General features: G+C 44.7%; 1 protein-coding gene across 1 annotated transcript; it reads right to left on the reverse strand.

The window, feature by feature from the left end:
• Positions 1-4,227: 4,227 nt before the first annotated feature.
• Positions 4,228-16,140, reverse strand: LOC121554980 (small ubiquitin-related modifier 1). The gene is made up of 5 exons (XM_041868723.2): positions 15,917-16,140; positions 10,889-10,963; positions 10,261-10,338; positions 4,703-4,774; positions 4,228-4,310 (listed from the first exon to the last, which is right to left on the reverse strand). Exons 1-5 carry the CDS (start codon positions 15,926-15,928, stop codon positions 4,242-4,244), a joined length of 306 nt encoding a protein of 101 aa, XP_041724657.1. The 5' UTR covers positions 15,929-16,140; the 3' UTR covers positions 4,228-4,241.
• Positions 16,141-25,122: the final 8,982 nt, after the last annotated feature.

Consider the following 25,122-nt stretch of genomic DNA (forward strand, 5'->3'; position numbering starts at 1 on the left):
GCATGAGATGGAGTCTACAACCCACACAAGTGTAGGTAGTGCAGCTCATCGAGGATGGCACATCAATGCGAGCTGTGGCAAGAAGGTTTGCTGTGTCTGTCAGCGTAGTGTCCAGAGCATGGAGGCGCTACCAGGAGACAGGCCAGTACATCAGGAGACATGGAGGAGGCCGTAGGAGGGCAACAACCCAGCAGCAGGACTGCTACCTCCGCCTTTGTGCAAGGAGGAGCAGGAGGAGCACTGCCAGAGCCCTGCAAAATGACCTCCAGCAGGCCACAAATGTGCATGTGTCTGCTCAAACGGTCAGAAACAGACTCCATGAGGGTGGTATGAGGGCCCGACGCCCACAGGTGGGGGTTGTGCTTATAGCCCAACACCGTGCAGGACGTTTGGCATTTGCCAGAGAACACCAAGATTGGCAAATTTGCCACTGGCGCCCTGTGCTCTTCACAGATGAAAGCAGGTTCACACTGAGCACGTGACAGACGTGACAGAGTCTGGAGACGCTGTGGAGAACGTTCTGCTGCCTGCAACATCCTCCAGCATGACCGGTTTGGCGGTGGGTCAGTCATGGTGTGGGGTGGCATTTCTTTGGGGGGGCCGCACAGCCCTCCATGTGCTCGCCAGAGGTAGCCTGACTGCCATTAGCTACCGAGATGAGATCCTCAGACCCCTTGTGAGACCATATGCTGGTGCGGTTGGCCCTGGGTTCCTCCTAATTCAAGACAATGCTAGACCTCATGTGGCTGGAGTGTGTCAGCAGTTCCTGCAAGAGGAAGGCATTGATGCTATGGACTGGCCCGCCCGTTTCCCAGACCTGAATCCAATTGAGCACATCTGGGACATCATGTCTCGCTCCATCAACCAACGCCACGTTGCACCACAGACTGTCCAGGAGTTGGCGGATGCTTTACTCCAGGTCTAGGAGGAGATCCCTCAGGAGACCATCCGCCACCTCATCAGGAGCATGCCCAGGCGTTGTAGGGAGGTCATACAGGCACGTGGAGGCCACACACTACTGAGCCTCATTTTGACTTGTTTTAAGGCCATTACATCAAAGTTGGATCAGCCTGTAGTGTGGTTTTCCACTTTAATTTTGAGGGTGACTCCAAATCCAGACCTCCATGGGTTGATAAATTTGATTTCCATTGATAATTTTTGTGTGATTTTGTTGTCAGCACATTCAACTATGTAAAGAAAAAAGTATTTAATAAGATTTTCATTCATTCAGATCTAGGATGTGTTATTTTAGTGTTTTTTTGAGCAGTGTATTATCACGAGTCAGGGAGAAATAGTTTAAGACGTTTTATTTAAAAAGAAAAATCTTACAACCTCAAACCTTTACAGAGTAACTACTCCTTTCCAGCGTCGTCATACCCAGAGGGCACCAAAATAATGCAAAAGGAACACAGTGCTATTTAGGACACACCCACTGTGTTGTCGTCATACCCAGAGGGCACCAAGATAATGCAAAAGGAACACAGTGCTATTTAGGACACACCCACTGCATTCACTTCCATGGCAACTAAAGTGAAAATACATCTCTAAGAGTGACTTAATCAAAGTGATTCCATGGTAAAGTTATAAAACGGTCTTACTCACATGTATACAAAATATACAAGAGGGTTAACATTTGAATGCATGATTTTCAACGCTAACATTGCTATACAAGTTTTGTCAGAAAAAGAAAACTGCTCAGTATTTTTGGCTGGGAACTCGCAGCCTTTATCCTTTCATGAATAAGTACAGGAGTGATGGGTTTTGTGGGAGTGCAGGGTATGTCGATATGTTTACCGTCATGATAAATTTTACCAGTCATTTTTACAAAAGAGAAAATGGATGCAAGGCTTCGGTTGATCCTCTGATTGTTAAAAAAGGTCCAATGCAGGCGTTTTTATATCAATATCAAATCAGTTCTGGCTGAACAATGAAGTACATTCATGTGATTGTTTTGAATTAAAATGGTCAAAAAAAAGAAATAAAAATAAACTTCTTAGCTTAGCAAAGAGCAATTTCTCAAGCAAGACTTTTGCTAGGACTGTCTAGGAGCAGTCCGAGGGGAAAATAGCCATTATTGGAACTCTCCTTTCGGTCTATTAACTAATTTACCGCCTGGTGATGTCACCAGGCAGGCCAAAAATCCATCCCACTAAAACAGGCTGAAATTTCAGGCAAATCTCACATTTATTTTCAAAACAGATCTTACACAAAAAAAAAAAAAAAAAACACTAAAAAAGGGGCATTATCATTATTTTCACAATATTATTCCAACCTCAGTGTGGAAATATTTACAAAACACAGGAAAATCTAGTTTTTGACTGCACTGGGCCTTTAACGTAATCAATGTACAGTAAATCAGTACTACAGAGTACTATTACAGTTCAGAGTACGAATTATGTACTATGGATTAAGGGCTCTATTCAACCTGTAAAGCGGATGCATTAGAGAGAGACTCCAACGACAGAAAGGAGATTTTCCGACTGAGCTGACACACGCAGCGTTTACCGTGAACACAGTCTCCGCTAAAGCAGAAACATTGTCTTTATATTTCAAAATCAGTCTGTAAAGCTGAACTTCCACGACGCAGACCGAATAGAGCCCTTAGTGAGGTATTTGACCAGTTCTCTAACATAAAGAGACAGGCAGTGAATGGGAACTTTGGTTATTAAATACCCCTGGTGAGTTCCTTAAAGACTGGAGACAAGCGTATTGAATGGCACCTATGGAACAGATGGCATCTGTAAAAGTAAGAAATGAACTGGATAAGGCCTGGACATAAGGTCAGGAATAAGGGAGTGGCGTGCTAGCTACATGTAACTGCCAAAATAAAGGAAACACTTGAGTAAATGAGGGATACAAAGTATATTGAAAGCAGGTGCTTCCACACAAGGTGTGGTTCCTGAATTTATCAAGCAATTAACGTCAACATCATGCTTAGGGTCATGTATAAAAAATAAAAAAAATATGCCATTCTTTTGGCTACCATGGCTATACCCCTATAGGATGACAACGCCCCCATCCACAGGGCACGAGTGGTCACTGAATGGTTTGATGAGCATTAAAACGATGTAAACCATTTGCCCTGGGCCGTCTCAAGTCACCAGATCTCAACCCAATTGAACACTATATGGGAGATTCTGGAGCGGCGACTGAGACAGCGTTTTCCACCACCATCAACAAAAACACCAAACTATGGAATTTCTGGTGGAAGAAATGGTGTCTCATCCCTCCAATAGAGTTCCAGACTCTTCTAGAATCTACGCCGAGGCTCATTGAAGCTGTTCTGGCTGCTGGTGGCCCAACGCTCTATTAAGACACTGTATGTTGGGATTTCCTTTACTTTGGCAGTTACCTGTATCTTCAATAAATGGTATGGACCTATCGCTAGTCAAATATATACTTGTCGAAAGCTATATATATATATATATATATATATATATATATATATATATATATATATATATATATGGGAACGGATGCCAAATCAACCAAACTGAAGGCAGGCGGTCTAGTTATTATGACCAGAAATGAGAAAACATCAGAATTATACTGTATCTATCCAACCTAATGAGCATTCTGATGGACCACACGGCTGGATCACAGTAACTTGAAGTAAGTTCCAGTGGCCGGTGCTGATCTGGGATCAGGCCCCCCCGTCCATGTAGTCTTATACATTATGATCTAGGATCAGGCCCCCCCGTCCATGTAGTCTTATACATTATGATCTAGGATCAGGCCCCCCCCCCCGTCCATGTAGTCTTATACATTATGATCTAGGATCAGGTCCCCTTCCTGTCCATGTAGTCTTATACATTATGATCTAGGATCAGGCCCCCCCCCCCGTCCATGTAGTCTTATACATTATGATCTAGGATCCCCCTGTCCATGTAGTCTTATACATTATGATCTAGGATCAGGCCCCCCCGTCCATGTAGTCTTATACATTATGATCTAGGATCAGGTCCCTTCCTGTCCATGTAGTCTTATACATTATGATCTAAAAGGCTAAACTGATCCTAGTTTAGCACTCCTACTCTCGGTCATTTGTCACGCCTACGTAGGAGTTGGCAAGACGGCACGAACAAACCAGGGACCAGGTGAGGATAAGAGAACAGAACAGTTATTCTCTCCTCCCTGAGAGGAGACACACAACACAACCAAACAAAATCACTCAGTAATTGTACAAATATAAAAAGAAAATATTATCAACAAAAAAACAAAAAAAGGTAAATCCAGGTAGATTATTTATTTCGACGTCCTCCAGTCTGTTCCTGATAGACCTCGATGACGTCCTCGTCTTCCATCCCCAGCTACAGGAGAGGAGAGGGGGAGGACAGAGATGTTTAGACGGGGGCACAATGGCTGTGTTTACAAAAAGGCCCAATTATGGGCGAAAGAGCTGATGTGATTGGTTTAAAAGACCAATTAGTGGGGGGGATCTGAATTGGGCCCATATGGCTGTATTTCTGCCTGCTGGAAACGGCAATAGCTCAGATACACAATGAAAACATGAAATGACCCTTGGGAATCCATAGAACATCGCTCAGAGATGCACAAAAACAAAATAACATTCAAAATGGGTGAATCTTTCCTTTAAAACCAGAGGAGGCTTAAGACACAAATCACCAGGTCCTGCATGTTGAAACCATGAAGAAGCTAAAATGGCGTGGCTCAGACAGAACAACACAGAAAGCATAGCTACCTCTTTTGGAGTGTGGTTGTCTGAGATTCTTTGTCCCTCAAATAGAAACCGTAAGGTACTCATATGGACACCCTACAAGAGAGAGCAGGAAAGGAATGTGGAGTGAATACATACAGTGTTGGGTAAGGAAGAACACACGGTACGTCCCAAATAGCACCCTATTCCCTATAGAGTGCACTACTTTTGACCAGAGAATGGCACCCTATTCCCTATAGAGTGCACTACTTTAGACCAGAGAATGGCACCCTATTCCCTATAGAGTGCACTACTTTAGACCAGAGAATGGCACCCTATTCCCTATAGAGTGCACTACTTTAGACCAGAGAATGGCACCCTATTCCCTATAGAGTGCACTACTTTAGACCAGAGAATGGCACCCTATTCCCTATAGAGTGCACTACTTTTGACCGTATCCCAAATTTGATTCAACCTTTATTTTATCAGGGTGCAATATTGAGACCATGGTCTCTTTTACAGATGAGCCCTGAATGACATAAATTACACATCAATATAAATACAAGCAGAAAGAAAAACATTCATCAGTAATAAGGTCCTCAGTCCGCTCTCTGAATTGACCTACAGCAGGGGTCTCCATCCTTTTCATGAGAGGTACTTTAAATAAAAATGAAACATGTCGCTAGCTACAAAGAAATGTCTAGCTTTCAAATAGGCACATTCCTCTTCCCCAGGTCCTTAGTATACAAGAGATAGTAGTACACTGTTTTCTGTCAATATAGCTGGTAAAAATAATGGTTAATAAACAACTAAGGGGAGCCCTATAAAATCTACCCCCCAAATTACACTACCAGTCAAAAGTTTGGACACACCTACTCATTCAAGGGTTATTCTTTATATTGTAGAATAATAGTGAAGACATCAAAACTAATAAGTTAACGCGTTTGAGCCAATCAGTTGTGTTGTGACAAGGTAGGGGGAGTATACAGAAGATAGCCCTATTTGGTAAAAGACCAAGTCCATATTATGGCAAGAACAGCTCAAATAAGCAAAGAGAAACGACAGTCCATCATTACTTTAAGATATGAAGGTCAGTCAATACAGAACATTTCAAGAACTTTTTTCAAGTGCAGTCTCAAAAACCATGAAGCGCTATGATGAAACTGGCTCTCATGAGGACCGCCACAGGAAAGGAAGACCCAGAGTTACCTCTGCTGCAGAGGATAAGTTCATTAGAGTTACCAGCCTCAGAAATTGTAGCCCAAATAAATGCTTCACAGAGTTCAAGACATCTCAACATCAACTGTTCAGAGGAGACTGTGTGAATCAGGCCTTCATGGTCGAATTGCTGCAAAGAAACCACTACTAAAGGATACCAATAATAAGAAGAGACCTGCTTGGGCCAAGAAACACGAGCAATGGACATTAGACCGGTGGAAATGTGTCCTTTGGTCTGGAGTCCAAATTTGAGATTTTTGGTTCCACCCGCCGTGTCTTTGTGAGACGCGGTGTGGATGAACGGATGATCTCCGCATGTGTATTTCCCACCGTAAAGCATGGAGGAGGTGTTATGGTGTGAGGGTGCTTTTCTGGTGACACTGATTTATTTAGAATTCAAGGCACACTTAACCAGCATGGCTACCACAGCGATACGCCATCCCATCTGGTTTGGGCTTAGTGGGACTATCATTTGTTTTCCAACAGGACAATGACCCAACACACCTCCAGGCTGACCTGGCCTCCACAATCCCCCTACCTCAACCCAATTGAGATGGTTTGGGACGGCAGAGTGAAGGAAAAGCAGCCAACAAGTGCTCAGCATATGTGGGAACTCCTTCAAGACTGTTGGAAAAGCATTCCAGGTGAAGCTGGTTGAGAGAATACCAAGAGTGTGCAAAGCTGTCATCAAGGCAAAGGGTGGCTACTTTGAAGAATCTCAAATATAAAAAATATTTTGATTTGTTTAACACTTTTTTGGTTACTACATGATTCCATGTGTTATTTCATAGTTTTGACTTCTTCACTATTATTCTACAATGTAGAAAATAGTAAAAATTAAGGAAAAACCCTTGAATGAGTAGGTGTGTCCAAACTACGTTGTTTTCAGTTTTATTTTTCTTGGTTTAAGATTTTGTTTTGTTTTTCATTCTCAAAATTCAAATTGTTCAATGCTTAAATGACATCAGAAATGTGCATTTTTGTGTTCAATTCCCCTTTAATTTCAAATCTAGCGTGTGTGCCGGTCTAGCGATGGTTCTGTACTCCTGCTGCTCATTTGAAATAACAAATAATAATAATAATAATAGACACAAATGATAGAACAGTGCATTCGGAAAGAATTCAGACCCCTTCCCTTTTTACATTACATTTTAGTCATTTAGCAGACGCTCTTATGCAGAGCGACTTACAGTTAGTGAATACATATATTATTTTTTTTATACTGGCCCCCCGTGGGAATCAAACCCACAACCCTGGCGTTGCAAACGCCATGCTCTATCAACTGAGCTACATCCCTGCCGGCCATTCCCTCCCCTACCCTGGACGACGCTGGGCCAATTGTGCGCCGCCCATGAGTCTCCCGGTCACGGCCGGCTGTGACAGAGCCTGGATTCGAACCAGGATCTCTAGTGGCACAGTTAGCACTGCGATGCAGCGCCTTAGACCACTGCGCCACTCAGGAGACACATTGTGTTACGTTACAGCCTTATTCTAAAATGGATTAAAAATAATAATAATACCTCATCAATCTACACACAATACCCCATAATGACAAAGCGAAAACAATATAAAATAACAGAAACACCTTATTTACATAAGTATTCAGACCCTTTGCTATGAGACTCGAAATTGAGCTCAGGTGCATCCTGTTTCCATTGATCATCCTTGAGATGTTTCTACAACTTGATTGGAGTCCACCTGTGGTAAATTCAATTGATTGGACATGATTTGGAAAGGCAAACACCTATTTATATAAGGTCCCACAGTTGACAGTGCATGTCAGAGCAAAAACCAAGCCATGAGGTCGAAGGAATCGTCCGTAGAGCTCCGAGACAGGATTGTGTCGAGGCACAGATCTGGGGAAGGATACCAAAAAATGTCTGCAGCATTGGAGGTCCCCAAGAACACAGTGGCCTCCATCATTCTTAAATGGAAGAAGTTTGGAACCACCAAGACTCTTCCTAGAGCTGGCCACCTGGCCAAACTGAGCAATTGGGGGAGAAGGGTCTTGGGTCAGGGAGGTGACCAAGAACCCAATGGTCACTCTGACAGAGTTCCAGAGTTCCTCTGTGGAGATGGGAGAACCTTCCAGAAGGACAACCATCTCTGCAGCACTCCACCAATCAGGCCTTTATGGTAGAGTGGCCAGACAGAAGCCACTCCTCAGTAAAAGGCACATGATAGCCCGCTTGGAGTTTGCCAAAAGGTACCTTAAGGACTCTCAGACCATGAGAAACAAGATTCTCTGGACTGATGAAACCAAGATTGAACTCTTCAAGCCTGAAAGCCAAGCGTCACGTCTGGAGGAAACCTGGCACCATCCCTACGGTGAAGCATGGTGGTGGCAGCATCATGCTGTGGGGATGTTTTTCAGCAGCAGGGACTGGGAGACTAGTCAGGATCGATGGAAAGATGAACTGAGCAAAAACCTGCTCCAGAGCGCTCAGGACCTCCGACTGGGGCGAAGGATCACCTTCCAACAGGACAACGACCCTAAGCACACAGCCAAGACAATGCAGGAGTGGCTTCAGGACAAGTCTCTGAATGTCCTTGAGTGGCCCATCCAGACCCCGGACTTGAACCCGATCGAACATCTCTGGAGAGACCTGAAAATAGCTGTGCAGCGACGCTCCCCATCCAACCTGACAGAGCTTAAGAGGATCTGCAGAGAAGAATGGGAGAAACTCCCCAAATACAGGTGTGCCAAGCTTGTATTGTCATACCCAAGAAGACTTGAGGCTGTAATCACTGCCAAAGGTGCTTCAACAAAGTACTGAGTAAAGGGTCTTAATACTTATGTAAATGAGATAGTTGTTTTTTTTGTATACATTTTCAAAACTTTCTAAAAACCTGTTTTTGCTTTGTCATTATGGGGTATTGTGTGTGTAGACTTATGAGGGAAAAATAACAATTTAATCGATTTTAGAATAAGGCTGTAACGTAACAACATTTGGAAAAAGTCAAGGGGTCTGAATACTTTCCGAATGCACTGTACTTCCTCATGATATACTTCTGCAAGGTAAGCCTACTTTGCCTACATTTAATTGAGAAGGTTTTGGGGAAAGTATTTCTGTCAACCCACAAGACCGTTATCACATCAACTGGCTACACACAGAGTGACAGACAGAGAGGGGCAACAGACAGAGAGGGGCAACAGACAGAGAGGGGCAACAGACAGAGAGGGGCAACAGACAGAGAGGGGCAACAGACAGAGAGGGGCAACAGACAGAGAGGGGCAATATGGCTGGAAATTAATTGGCAGATAGTGTGTTAGGTTTGGCTTTGGAAGCCAATAGTGGCTAACCAGGGGTGGGATAATGTCAGTGTTGCGTTGATTAGATAGTAGCTGGTGGCTTGTGGTGTCTGATACTTGAGAGATTTGTTTATGACAGTTTGCGGTGGAACGCGTGAAACTTGCATGTACTGTCAGAATAGTTTGGAGAGCTCCCGATTGGTGGGCTGGTAGCTACTGGTAGATCTCCATCGACCTGTTGGGAGACTTCTGGCCCATGGCCTTTAGTCAACAAAACATCACATTTTATTTGTCACATGCGCCGAATACAACTGGTGTACACCTTACCATTAAATGTATACTTACAAGCCCTTAAAAAAAAAAAATCTGCATTGTTGGTTGAGTAAAATAATTTTAGAACATTTTGAAGATTATTCCACAAATAAAGTGCATGAATGGCACCCTATTTCCCTATAGAGTACACCTATGGGCCCTGGTCAAAAGTAGTGCACTACAAAGGGAATAGGGTGCCATTCGAGCCTCACGCACAGAAAACATGTTGCTCACTAAGAATGACCAGAAAACCTTCAGTGAAGTTGTGAATGAGATGTGATCATTACCTGTCTCTGGCTATAAATTGTGAGTGAGATGGGAATATTACCTGTCTCTGGCTATAAGTTGTGAGTGAGATGTGAATATTACCTGTCTCTGGCTATAAGTTGTGAGTGAGATGGGAATATTACCTGTCTCTGGCTATAAGTTGTGAGTGAGATGGGAATATTACCTGTCTCTGGCTATAAGTTGTGAGTGAGATGGGAATATTACCTGTCTTTGGCTATAAATTGTGAGTGAGATGGGAATATTACCTGTCTCTGGCTATAAGTTGTGAGTGAGATGGGAATATTACCTGTCTCTGGCTATAAGTTGTGAGTGAGATGGGAATATTACCTGTCTCTGGCTATAAATTGTGAGTGAGATGGGATTATTACCTGTCTCTGGCTATAAGTTGTGAGTGAGATGGGAATATTACCTGTCTCTGGCTATAAGTTGTGAGTGAGATGGGAATATTACCTGTCTCTGGCTATAAGTTGTGAGTGAGATGGGAATATTACCTGTCTCTGGCTATAAATTGTGAGTGAGATGGGAATATTACCTGTCTCTGGCTATAAGACTCCTTCAGCTTCTTCAGGTGGGTCGTCATCTTCACTTTGAAGTGAATTTCACTGTTGTCCTGAGGTCGGAAAAAGATCAATAGATTCAAAAGTCAAACATTGCAAAATTGTGGATCAACTGATATAAGCAGATAAATTCACTCTGATAAACCAACATAGCTATGTAAGACCAAATAGCTACTTATCACCAGCATCTTCAGCATAATTTTGTAAATAGATTTTGTAAATGTGGTCCTCTGTAGCTCAGCTGGTAGAGCACGGCGCTTGTAACGCCAAGGTAGTGGGTTCGATCCCCGGGACCACCCATACACAAAAATGTATGCACGCACGACTAAGTCGCTTTGGATAAAAGTGTCTGCTAAATGGCATATTATTATTATTATAATAATCAGCCATAATCAGGTGGCGGTCGGTAGCTTAGTGGTTAAGAGCGTTGTGCCAGTAACCAAAAGGTTGCTGGTTCTAATCCCTGACCGGACTAGGTGAAAAATCTGCTGATGTGCCCATGAGCAAGGCACTTAACCCTAATTGCTCCTGTAAGTCGCTCTGGATAAGAGCGTCTGCTAAAAAAATGACTAAATGATTCTCCTACTCCAAGCTTCTTCTTACCTGACCGATCACTTTCAGTTTGATGTACTCGCCATCCTTTTGGTCTCCCCCATCCTGACTTGAAGGTTTTGTGTCCTTCAAGAGAATGGACAGTGCATTGGCATACAATACAAATCACAGGCTTCAACACTAATACAACAGTTACTGTTTTAGCTAGGTCTGCAGATGTGATCGCCCAATGGCTTTTGTTTTCATTTACTAGAAATGGACCACGCCATAAATCCCCAAATAAGTTGCGAGCTCTTTCCTACATACGAAACATCATCATCATCACGATATGTTGTTGGCAGTTTGATAACATTATCTATCTCTGGGCAAAGGAGCTTTATGGAGAGGGAAATTACAGATAACATCTGCTGTGCATAGCTAGCTAATTACAACTCTCCTAGAATCACCTGTGATCTGTTCTTGTTTCACATTAGGGCTGGGCGATATAGCGAATGAATTTTAGCACGATATTCCAAATGCCTGTACCGCAAGTTTTTATTTAATTTTTTGTTTTTATGAGCGTTTATTTCCACTTGTTCTAATGTGGTCTTTTTGGTCTCATCGCCTCCACTCCTGTGCACCTTCCTGTTTACACACACCAAGCCCCTCCCCCTGCCACTCACAACAACAAAGATGAGAGATCACTCCTTCCTGTTTACACACACCAAGCCCCTCCCCCTGCCACTCACAACAACAAAGATGAGAGATCACTCCTTCCTGTTTACACACACCAAGCCCCTCCCCCTGCCACTCACAACAACAAAGATGAGAGATCACTCCTTCCTGTTTACACACACCAAGCCCCTCCCCCTGCCACTCACAACAACAAAGATGAGAGATCACTCCTTCCTGTTTACACACACACACACACACACACACACACCAAGCCCCTCCCCCTGCCACTCACAACAACAAAGATGAGAGATCCCTCCTTCCTCAGACAACCGTTTCGGCTCACTATTTGCATTTGAGGTTTGGTCCAACAGAATCGGTCATATTGACACCGAAACACAATGAGACATTATTTTACTGTAATACAATTCTTTATACCATGGCATAATTGAATACTCATATCTGATTGGCTTGAAGGGCTTTCTAGAGCGTGCAGGCAGAGGGGGTGTGGTATATGGCCAATATATCACAGCTAAGGGCTGTTCTTAAGCACAACGCAACGTTCCTGGATACAGCCCTTAACCGTGGTATATTGGCCATATACCACAAACCCCAGAGGATACAGCCCTTAGCCGTGGTATAATGGCCATATACCACAAACCCCCGAGGATACAGCCCTTAGCCGTGGTATATTGGCCATATACCACAAACCCCAGAGGATACAGCCCTTAGCCGTGGTATATTGGCCATATACCACCAACCCCAGAGGATACAGCCCTTAGCCGTGGTATATTGGCCATATACCACCAACCCCAGAGGATACAGCCCTTAGCCGTGGTATATTGGCCATATACCACCAACCCCAGAGGATACAGCCCTTAGCCGTGGTATAATGGCCATATACCACCAACCCCAGAGGATACAGCCCTTAGCCGTGGTATAATGGCCATATACCACCAACCCCAGAGGATACAGCCCTTAGCCGTGGTATAATGGCCATATACCACCAACCCCAGAGGATACAGCCCTTAGCCGTGGTATAATGGCCATATACCACCAACCCCAGAGGATACAGCCCTTAGCCGTGGTATATTGGCCATATACCACCAACCCCAGAGGATACAGCCCTTAGCCGTGGTATATTGGCCATATACCACCAACCCCAGAGGATACAGCCCTTAGCCGTGGTATAATGGCCATATACCACCAACCCCAGAGGATACAGCCCTTAGCCGTGGTATAATGGCCATATACCACCAACCCCAGAGGATACAGCCCTTAGCCGTGGTATAATGGCCATATACCACCAACCCCCGAGGATACAGCCCTTAGCCGTGGTATATTGGCCATATACCACCAACCCCAGAGGTGCCTTATTGTTGTTATAAAACTGGTTACCAACGTAATTAGAACATTAAAAATAAATGTTTTGTCATACCCGTGGTATACAGTCTCATTTACCACAGCTGTCAGCCAATCAGTATTCAGGGCTAGAACCACACAGTTTATAAAGGGAATTATAAACTGGGTGGTTGGAGCCCTGAATGGCTGACAGCCGTGGCATATTTGTATTTATTATGGATCCCCTTGGCAGCAGCTACTCTTCCTGGGGTCCAGCAAAATTAAGGCAGTTATACATTTTAAAAACATTACAATACCTTCATAACAAATTTCACAACATATTAAGTGTGTGCCCTCAGGCCTCTACTCTACTACCACATATCTACAACACAACATCCATGTGTACATGTGTGTATAGTGCGTATGTTATCGTGTGTGTGTATGCATGTGTCTATGTTTGTGTTGCTTCACAGTCCCCGCTGTTCCATAAGGTGTATTTTTATCTGTTTTTTAAATCTAATTTTACTGCTGGCATGAGTTACTTGATCTGGAATAGAGTTCCATGTAGTCATGGTTCTATGTAGTACTGTGTCCCTCCCATAGTCTGTTCTGGACTTGGGGACTGTGAAGAGACCTCTGGTGGCATGTCTTGTGGGGTATTTTTTTATTTTATTTATTTCACCTTTATTTAACCAGGTAAGCCAGTTGAGAACAAGTTCTCATTTACAACTGCGACCTGGCCAAGATAAAGCAAAGCAGTGCGATAAAAACAACAACACAGAGTTACATATGGGGTAAACAAAACATAGTCAAAAATACAACAGAAAATATATATACAGTGTGTGCAAATGTAGCAAGTTATGGAGGTAAGGCAATAAATAGGCTATAGTGCAAAATAATTACAATTAGTATTAACACTGGAATGATAGATATGATAGGTATGCATGGGTGTCCGAGCTGTGTGCCAGCAGTTCAAACAGACAGCTCGGTGCATTCAACATGTCAATACCTCTCACAAACACAAGTAGTGATGAAGTCAATCTCTCCTCCACTTTGAGCCAGGAGAGATTGACATGCATATTATGAATGTTAGCTCTCTGTGTACCTCCAAGGGCCAGCCGTGCTGCCCTGTTCTGAGCCAATTGCAATTTTCCTAAGTCCCTCTTTGTGGCACCTGACCATACGACTGAACAGTAGTCCAGGTGCGACTAAACTAGGGCCATATCAGACCGTATACCACGGGTATGACAAAACATGTATTTTTTTTAAATGTCTTAATTACGTTTGTAACCAGTTTATAACAACAATAAGGCACCTCGGGGGTTTGTGGTATATGGCCAATATACCACGGTTAAGGGCTGTATCCTCGGGGGTTTGTGGTATATGGCCATTATACCACGGTTAAGGGCTGTATCCTCGGGGGTTTGTGGTATATGGCCAATATACCACGGTTAAGGGCTGTATCCTCGGGGGTTTGTGGTATATGGCCAATATACCACGGTTAAGGGCTGTATCCTCGGGGTTTGTGGTATATGGCCATTATACCACGGTTAAGGGCTGTATCCTCGGGGTTTGTGGTATATGGCCATTATACCACGGTTAAGGGCTGTATCCTCGGGGGTTTGTGGTATATGGCCATTATACCACGGTTAAGGGCTGTATCCTCGGGGGTTTGTGGTATATGGCCATTATACCACGGTTAAGGGCTGTATCCTCGGGGGTTTGTGGTATATGGCCATTATACCACGGTTAAGGGCTGTATCCTCGGGGGTTTGTGGTATATGGCCATTATACCACGGTTAAGGGCTGTGTCCAGGAACGTTGCGTCGTGCTTAAGAACAGCCCTTAGCTGTGATATATTGGCCATATACCACACCCCCTCTGCCTGCACGCTCTAGAAAGCCCTTCAAGCCAATCAGATATGAGTATTCAACTATGCCATGGTATAAAGTACTTTATAAACTGGGTGGGTCGAGCCCTGAATGCTGATTGGCTGACAGCCATAACGTATATCAGACCGTATACCACAGATATGAGAAAACATTTCTTGTTACTGCTCTAATTAGGTTGGTAACCAGTTTATAATAGCAATAAGGCACCTCAGGGGGTTGTGGTATATGGCCAATATACCACTGTTAAGGGCTGTATCCAGGTACTCCTTGTTGCGTCGTGCTTTTAGAAAAAGCCTTTAGCCATGGTATATTGGCCATATACCACACACCCTCGTGCCTTATTGCTTAAATATCTGCGAAATGTACAGCCTACATTATGAGATTATGGACAATAGAGCGAGATTATTTATATTTTTCAAATGGCAGCCAAACATCGATGATCATGCCACCAGAATAAGACCCTCAATATGTATTGGAAAGAAGCATCATGCTCATCACCTTGCACTTTCACCACCCTGTGAAGTTCATGATAACATATTTCATCTGTAGCCTTATTAACGACATGCTCTCCGAACCAGTCATCCAGACTCCAACTTTACTTAGATATGATGGTTATTGTATCAATATGTGCGCATAAAAGCTTTTCCACCGACATTTCTCGCATAATTCATTTTTACCTACAGAAAAAGATCCCCACATTTTCTAGCATATTTTGTTTTGTCGACATTTGGAAAGTTTACCGGAAACGTACATGCACTTTACTCTCGCATTAAAAGACTGGATGTTAACCTGGTGATGCAACGATACGCACAGTTAGCTAGCGATGTTAGCTAACAATGGACCTGCTTTCCCTCTCAAACTCTTCACTTCAGCCGACACATGTAGCTAGTTGGCTATATATGTCCTCTAGTTGAAAACTAACTTGGATAGCTAGTTAGATACATGTAAAAAAAAATATATATATATATATATAAGTCCACTGCACTAGCTACCTAGCTAAGTTAGCTAGCTACTATCTAACCAGACAGATAACGTAGCAGCAGCAATGCATTTGTCTGCAGCTAGCTGCTAACACGCCAGCTACCAAGGGGCTAACGCAGCTAGCGGTCTGTGCGAACTGGTGTAAGTTTGGTGACTCACTCGAGGTGTAAACTGTACTGTTTGGTGGTAACTGGTACAGGTCGTTATCACTTACTGTATCTGACATCTTGTTCTCTGTAAAGTAGCTAGGGCAGTATAGAAACTCGTGTTGACAACAACAATCTCTTCGCTTTTCTTCAACAAAAACCCCTCGCCTCCGAAAACCCGTCGCTCCGTGACGTCGTTAGAAAGAGGTGGATCTCCCCGGGAGAGAGAGGCTATACCGACACGCCCGGTGCCCAACTCGATGACGGTTGTAGCGCTGCGAGAGTCGAGTGGAGATGAACGGAATACGGATTCGGTTCAGTCAGTCGTCCTGATGGTGAGAGGCTGTATAGACACGCCTTGTAGTGGTGCACCGGTCGCTGTTTGTTGGCCCGCACCAGACCGCAATTGCTAATAACCCATCAGCAACCGCCCGACTATAGCCTATGATAAAGTGAAAATCTGAGGCCTAAACCGCTAATATATTTAAAAAAAAATTGTAGTCTACACCTCACCTAAACAGGTGTTCTACTCTGCTAGTGTATCCGGTGCTGTCCTGCACGGCTGTAGCTCTGCGTTGTGTGTGATTGATTGGGACTATAGACGTGGACTTCGGAGATCAGGCTGTTTTAATGAATCAGAATTCTCTCTACATCCAAAAGAAAATACAAAATATTTGTACAGCACAAATATGTTCTGCCCATTGTCACCTCTTTCTGCAACATAGACGCACAATACAAAGGACTGGGATCAGTGGAGGAGCTAGCCATCGTTCACACATACAATACCTTAGCTAGCTAGTAACCACGTGTTGAATTCAGAATGTTAATATCATCCTAAAAAGTACAATTACAATTGCATCTTAACAATACCATCCACTTATGAGTCAACTCTAAATATACAACATTATTCATGAACAAAATACTGTGTGTACGACTTTGTGCTTAAAGGAATCTAACTTTTCTGAAGAAGACAGGAAAAGCGTGCCTACCTCTCATAGTGCACCAAAATGATTTGAGCAGGAGCACGCAGGGCAAAACGTAAGGACACACTTCCCTATTCCCAGGAGGCAGGCATGCGTAATAACACATCAACATGCTATATTAATATATGAACCTGGTGAAATTCACAAAGTACTTTAACAACTGTTACACTAGACAGCACCTCTCCTAACCAAGTGTTCTACTCCGCTAGCCAGCACCTCTCCTAAACAGGTGTTCTACTCTGCTAGCCAGCACCTCTCCTAACCAGGTGTTCTACTCTGCTAGCCAGCACCTCTCCTAACCAGGTGTTCTACTCTGCTAGCCAGCACCTCTCCTAACCAGGTGTTCTACTCTGCTAGCCAGCACCTCTCCTAACCAGGTGTTCTACTCTGCTAGCCAGCACCTCTCCTAACCAGGTGTTCTACTCTGCTAGCCAGCACCTCTCCTAACCAGGTGTTCTACTCTGCTAGCCAGCACCTCTCCTAACCAGGTGTTCTACTCTGCTAGCCAGCACCTCTCCTAACCAGGTGTTCTACTCTGCTAGCCAGCACCTCTCCTAACCAGGTGTTCTACTCTGCTAGCCAGCACCTCTCCTAACCAGGTGTTCTACTCTGCTAGCCAGCACCTCTCCTAAACAGGTGTTCTACTCTGCTAGCCAGCACCTCTCCTAACCAGGTGTTCTACTCTGCTAGTGTTGATGATCACAAGTTTACTGGAGAACGGAGACCAAGTAGAGACTTTTGGACAAGGTGGATAATTGTATAATATAAGGCAGTTTATTCAGAGGTAAAGATATCTGAGAATAGCGTGCACGGACCCGTTCGTCAATCTCGTAGGGAGATATCTGAGAGAGAGCCCCTAAACATTGTGTGCTGACATTTTATACAATAAAATAAAGTAGGTTGATTCTAGTAGTTCTGATCTTCTGATTGGTCCTGATGAGTTGGTCGAGGTCACCTCCATTGCATTGGCTCTGAGTCGGGTTCTCTGTCTTCAGATGTTCAGCCTAAGAGAAGGGGGTTTTTGTGTGTGTGTGTGTGCTTAACAATGATGATGTGTGTGTGTGTGTGTGTGCGTGTGTGTATGTGTGTGTGTGTGTGTGTGTGTGTGTGTGAGTGTGTGTATGTGTGTGTATGTTTAACAATGATGATGTGTGTGTGTGTGTGTGTGTATGTGGGGGTGTGTGTGTAGTGTGTCCTCAGCGCAAGAACTCGTGAGTTGGGAGAACTGAGAGACCTATGGCGTGGGTGTTGTCCATAGCCACCTGCTGATAAGGCCGGCAAGATAGAAGTCTCTTGTGCATTGTATTAAATACAAAGGCCCAACACAAGATGGGTCATGCACAAGATTTTAGTCAGACCAAGCTATAACATTATATATTTACCACGACAAATCCCTCTCTTCACGTCTCCCCAGAGACGTGACCAAGTAACAGTAAAGAAGGAAAACTTAAGACGTGACACAAGCTAACAGTGTAATTGGCAAAATAGGGAAAACTTTATCAGAAGATAAAGTTTTACATTCCCCCTCTTCACGTCTCACAAGAGACGTGACATAAAGCTTAAATGCTGCAATTGGCAAAATAGGGAAAACTTTATCAGAAGATAAAGTTTTACATTCCCCTCTTCACGTCTCACAAGAGACGTGACATAAAGCTTAAATGCTGCAATTGGCAAAATAGGGAAAACTTTATCAGAAGATAAAGTTTTACATTCCCCCTCTTCACGTCTCACAAGAGACGTGACAAAAGCTTAAATGCTATTCATCATCCAGATATCCTTGGTCAGCATCGTCAATAGCAAGCAAAGGAAACATCTGACCGTTATCTGCAGGATGTGGATCAATAGCGGTGGTTATAATCCTGGTTGTCAGCGTCCGTATGCATGGAATGCAACAGCATCCACAAAGCACTAGAATTGCAGCAAAAACAGAGATGGATACAAGTATAGAAGAAACAAGCGTTTTATATTTACCAAACGCATCCATCCAAGAGTCCCACATTGAAGTATCCACCCCTGAGTGGCTCTTCATTTTGCCATTAAGAGTTCGTAACCCTTCCAGGGCGACAGTCAAGCTGCCATCTGTGGCTGTATTGTTGGGAATAAAGGTACAACATTGTTCACCAAACATAGCACATACTCCTCCTTTTTCAGCCAGGAGCATGTCGACAGCAATACGATTTTGGAAAGCCATGAGAGAGGTCGCAGCCAACTGGCCATGCACCGCCTCAAAACCTTGTTGTGTCCAATTGCCTAATTTTTGAACATTAAAATGGACATAATTGATTCTGTCAACATTTTTATTAATCGTGCACCACCAGCAAAATGAAGATTCAAAACCTGCGGCTACTTGGTCAATCAATTTATACTCATCTGGTACCCCCTAGGGACCCCAATTGCATCAATGTAGGTTGGGTCCCCATGAGTAGGGCCCACAGCGCGCCTGGTCCTGGTAGGAATTAAGTCAGACACATGGGTCACCAGCTCCTGAACACCTGTTGGATACACAGATATTGGTAGCAAAAGAGAGACTAGTGCACAGGTGCCTGTGGCATTTCCAGGCAGTCCATCAAACAGATGAACGCCTCCACACCACCACCAGACATCAGCCCTGGAAACAGGTTTAAACTCAGCATTAGGCGTATAGATAAACCGACACCATCCAACAGGTACCATACCCAACAATGGTAGACCTTTCGTGAGATTAACACAGGTAAAGTTAGCTCTAGCCACCTGATAGGAAAAAATTGGTTTCTTAGTTGCTTTAGTAACCAAGGGATGAACTACGTCCCATAGTGTACAATTTGCGGAAGGGTTGTCATGTTTCATGACAGACAGGAAGCATTCTGGCGTAATGGCGGCAGGGATAATGCGAAGCAATGGCCGTGCCCCCATACAAACCACACAACTCTGATGAGTCACCTTTGCCGCTTCCTCAGTCAACAAGAGCCAGTTGTTAGAAAGGCCGGAGACACCTGTAGCGGTCAGGATTGCATCATCCAAAGTAGGTGGAGTGGTAAGTAAAATAATAGAATTATTCTTATTACCATTTTCATTAATAGCCTGTGCTTTTGTGTTATTAATATGACAAATTCGAACATTCCAATGGACTGGTGCAGTGGTACAGCTTACATAAGGAGCAAGTCTAAAGTCCTGGCAGCCTAATGCAATACCAGGATAGATAGTAAATTTGAGTCCTTTAGAGTTTTTTGTCAAAGTCAAGAGTTTCCTCCATTATTTTCCTAATGTAGTAGAGGTGCAACTGGACCAGTCATAATTAGTCTCACATACCAAGTTTGTCCAAGTCCAATCGCTTTATGGGTGACCCCCACTGTCATATACCAGTCCCAGTCACGGTAGTAGGTAAGTTCTCTGAAGTCTACCCACGGCACTGTCGCAGTAGTGGTAACATTAAAGGGTATACATAATGTGGTGCTTCTATGCAATTGTCTGGGCCCACAGGAAAGGGTGTTAGAGACAACTTGTCGTTTATTTACGTGGTGGCTGTGGCTTACATTCTGATCTGGGCTCAATGTGTCGGAGTGCAGGTCGGTCGGACGTATGGTTGTGGCATTGAATGTGTCGTTAGGTTTACTAGTGGGTGTAATGGGTGTCTGTGTCATGTGCTGTACTGACCAGAGTATGATTCCTAGAGTAACCCCAATAGTTACAATCAGCAAAACAAGGAGTGGAGCAGAGCACCCCAGTCTCTCCCATGGTGGTCTGTCCCTCCTCTGTCTTTCCCCTCCAGTATCTGAAGATGGGAGTCTCCTCCACATATTCAGATAGTGTTGGTGTCAAGAATTTGATCCGAATTTAATGTGATTAAATCACTTCTGACTTCAGTCAGGGTTCTGGAAGGAGTTGGTGCTGGTGTACAATGTGTCAAGTGGTGCCAAGGTGCGCCTGATTTACCTTTGACCTGGACTGAGTGTGAAGTAACCTCCTTCACTTCGTGACGGTCCAGTCCACCTGGGATCTTGCCACTTTCTTTTGTGAACCTTGATCCTTACCCAGTCGCCAACCTTTACCTTCAGCGGCGCCGGATCTCCCGTCAGCTCCCCCTCTTGGACCTTGTGAATCTGTCTGGAGAGAGCTGCAGAGAGTTCCGTTAGTTTTCTCACATATTCAGACATTACAATTTGTTGTACATCAAGGGCGGGCATATGACCTCCCTCCCTTGGTGGACCAGGCATGACTCTACCAGTCATAATCTCATGTGGAGAGAGATGGGTGCCTGCTCCTGGAGAGGCTCTCATGGCCATCAACGCCAGGGGCAGAGCTTCAACCCACGTCAACTTTGAACCTGCACATACCTTGGCTATCTTAGCCTTCAAAGTTTGATTGGCACGTTCCACGAGGCCCTGAGATTGCGGCCGGTACACAGACCCAAACTTGTGCACAATGCCGAACCTCTCCTCCACCTGTCTCAGGTGTTGGTTACTGAAATGGGACCCGTTGTCGGATCGAATTTGTCTTGGAACCCCATACCTTGGTATGAGTTCAGTCTGCAGCCACTTAATAACTGACCTAGCATCCTCACGTGCTGTTGGTATTGCCTCAACCCATTTGGAGAATCGATCTACCATTACCAATAAGTACCTTTTCCCATTAGTTACATTATCAGCCCCCCATGTCAGTGTAATCTATGCTAATGTCCTGAAAACATGCATTAGGTACTGGGTATGAACCCATGGGTGTTTGGAAAGGTTTCTTTGGGTTGTGGCTGCCACAAATGCTGCACTCATCACAAAACAAGTCTGTCATGTCCTTAATGTGTGGGTGCCACCAAATATGGGAAACCTTCTGTAAAGTTTTGAGTTTCCCTTCATGGGTGGGCCCATGAGCCTCACGTATCAGCTCGGGGCAGAGATTAGCTGGGGCCACCAACCTGCCGTCATGGCATCTCCAAAGTTCATCAGGTCCTTTGGTGGCTCCCATCTGTCCCCATACCGAGTGCTCATACGGGCCCGCTGTAAATTGTAGTTCCTTTATGTGTTGGTCTGTGAGTTCTGTTCTAGCTGGTTGAGTCTGCAGCACCATCTGTCTTGGAGTGTAGCCCCCAGCTTTCTTGGCTGCTTTGTCAGCTGCGTCATTTCCTCGCTGACTTTGTTCTTGAGTTGCTGATGTCCTTTGCACTTCATGATGGCCACCTGCTCAGGTAGTGAGACTGCTTTTATCAGTCTCTCCATTTGTGCCTTGTGTTTGATCGGAAGGTTTCCTGTTGTGGTGAAGTTACGTCTGACCCATTGTGGTCCATCTGTATGGACTGCTCCATGAGCATATGCTGAGTCAGTGTAGATGTTCACAGTCTTTCCTTCAGCCTTTTCCAGGGCTTGAGTCAAACCAATGATCTCAGCTAGTTGGGCTGAGGCAGGTTGTGGGATGATGTCTGATTCCAGGGTCACGTGTGACCCGGTCTGGAAGCTGCTGTACCACTGCATATGCTGCTATGTTCCCTTCTTCTCCTCTATAGCAGCATCCATCGGTGTACAACCATAGATCAGGATTGGTAAGGGGTTCGTTTCCCAAGTCTGGTCGCAGTTTCAGTTCCTGTGCCGCCCTCTCTTCGCAGGAGTGTGCCAACCCTTCTTCTGCATTGAGTGCGTCTGCCATGTTTTTGTCGGGTGTTGACAAAAGTAATGTGTGATTGGGTGCATTTATTCTGGATTTTGTTCTTTCTTTCAGCGCTGAACGTGAATTCCTTGCTCATCAGATATGCTGCAACCCCATGGTGCGTATGGATTTCCAATTTGTGGCACATTACCAGGTGGGCGGTTTTTTCAATAGCTTTTGCCACTGCAGCCACGTACCTGGAACATGTTGTCTGACCTGCTTCAATATGGTCCAACTTAGAGGAATGATACATCAGTACTCTTCTCTCCCCCTCTTGTTTCTGAAAAAGGATGGAAGAAGTGAACCCCTCCTTTTCAGAAACATCAAGATGAAATTTGTTTTTGTAGTCGGGTGCTGTCAGAGCTGCTGCCACCGAGAGATCGGTTTTTAGGAGAGCAAATGCTGTTGATGCTTCAGGTGTCCAGGTAAGTGAGGAGTGTAAGTTTCTTGGTCCTGCTTCTCTCACTATTTCTCTCAGTGGTTCAGTCCTGGATGTGTAGTCAGGGATGTGGGTACGGCTGTACCCTGTCAACCCCAGGAAGGACAACATGCCTGACACTGTGATGGGACGTGGATGATGGAGTATGGAATCTCGGTGGGATTTCGAGAGACCAGCACCTTCTCCTGAGATTTCTCTGCCAAGGAAAAGGACAGTTCTGCGACAGGACTGGACTTTGCTCATTTTGACCTTGTAGCCTTTTACAGCCAAGAAGTCAAGTAGGGTTTTTGTCATTTGTAGACAGAGATCAGATGTGGGAGCCCCCAGCAAAAGGTCGTCTACATATTGGATGAGTATCACTCCTTCAGGGATTTTCAATTCGGCCAGGTGTGTCTTCAAGATATGATTGAAGATTCCGGGAGAACACCTGTAACCCTGTGGAAGAACCGAATACGTATACTGTTGATGTTCATATGTGAAGGCAAAGAGAGGCTGTGAAGCCTCATCCAGTGGAATGCTGAAGAAGGCATTAGCCAGATCCACAACGGTGAAGTATTGGTGTTTTGGTGAGAGATTACTCAGTGTAATGTGAGGGTCAGGGACAGGTAGGTCAATGGGTGCAGTGACGTCGTTCACTGCTCGGAAGTCTTGTACCATCCGGTATGTTTCGCCTCCTGTTTTCAAGACTGGTAAGATTGGTGTGTTCCATGGAGACACAGTGCGATATATGACACGAGCTCCCAACAACCCATCTATGGTTGGTTTGATCCCCATGGTCTGTTCAGGTTTCAGACGGTACTGTGTTCGGTAGATAGGAATTTGTTCAGGGTTGAGTAAGGTGATGGTGACTGGTGCCACCTGTAGTTGTCCAACATCAAATGGGGTGTGTGTCCATATGCCTTCATCAATGGTGGAAAGCAGTGCTTGTGATGAGGGGTGGTCTGTGTAAGGTTTACCATGGTGTCTTGGGAGAGTCAAACGTTCAGGAAGGCAATGTTCCTCTGTGTCAACTGTCATAAACCTCCACATGTTCTCAGTGGTGGCTTTGGTTATTCCTGGAGTTTGGGTGGGTTCCCACTGGAGTTTGGATGCTCTTCTGATCATAGGCCCAAGGCTCCTTGCTTCAAAACCGTGTCCAACTGCCAGTGTAACATGGGGAGCAGATTCTTCGCCCAGTAGGTACCAGGATTTCAAATGGGAAGGTAGGATAACCGGAGCAGCCACTCCTTCTTGTCCACACACTATGGTACAACATCTGATTGTTGGTGTCAGGTGCATCATGTTTTCATCCCAGTCATCGGTATATGGGTCGACATCATTGTCAGTCACATTAAGTGTACAGTGTATTTCAGCTTGAGGAGTCTTGTATGGGTGAAATGTGTAAATGAGTTGTCTCAGCTGGTTGAACTTGAATTGAACCTCAGGGGTTCCTTGGCCGGATTCGATGCACTTCAACCAGTATATTTCTTGGGTCAGGGAGAGCACTGGGGTTGGGATGATGGGTAGCATCAGCACCCTAACTGGATGAACTGGTGTGGAGGTAATGGGATCAATGGAAACCTCCACACCCTTTTCGGTAAGGTAGATTGAACATTTCAGTTTGCACAATAGGTCCCTTCCTAATAGGTTGATTGGACAGTTGGGACAATATAGGAATTGATGCTTCAAATTGGAAGGGCCCCATTGGAAGAGCAATGGTATGGTCTTGTTTTGTGCTTCGGGTGTTCCTGATACCCCCACCACCTGTATTGATTCGAAGAGAGTGGTTGACGAGATCTTATGGCAGAGTACGTACATCCTGTATCTACCAAAAATTGGTGGGTAACTCCCTCCACTTCACACATGACAGTTGGTTCAGTGTGGAGTGGAAAATGCTGACCCCCATTCCCGTTCTGTGGTGGTGGGCAGCTTCAGGGCCAGGGAGGATATTCGTCTGACATGCCCTGGAAGGTAGGAGCTGGCTGCTGGTTAGGCTGTTGGTTTGGGTCTTGTTGTGGGTGGTTATATGCTGGTAGGGCAGCATGTGGCTGGTACATCGGTCTTGGGCCTCCTCTTGTTCTGAAGGCATATCCTCTACCCCTGTTTGCCAGCCAGTGTAGTTGTTGCGGACTAGGTGGTAATGGACACCATCTGACAGAGTGGCCATATTGATGACAATTGTAACAGGCCCCCCCATTACCTTGTGTCCTTGGCTGTCCCCATTGAGTCTGGTATGGTGCCACCGGTGGCTGATATGGTG

Source organism: Coregonus clupeaformis, unplaced genomic scaffold, assembly GCF_020615455.1.
Source record: "Coregonus clupeaformis isolate EN_2021a unplaced genomic scaffold, ASM2061545v1 scaf0075, whole genome shotgun sequence".
NCBI lineage: Eukaryota > Metazoa > Chordata > Actinopteri > Salmoniformes > Salmonidae > Coregonus > Coregonus clupeaformis.

Coding starts and splice junctions, on each gene's coding strand:
- LOC121554980 (XM_041868723.2), bottom strand. Junction 10,339..10,888: donor AACTGAAAGTGATCGGTCAG/GTAAGAAGAAGC, acceptor TTCCGACCTCAG/GACAACAGTGAAATTCACTT. Junction 4,311..4,702: donor ACAACCACACTCCAAAAGAG/GTAGCTATGCTT, acceptor CCTCTCCTGTAG/CTGGGGATGGAAGACGAGGA.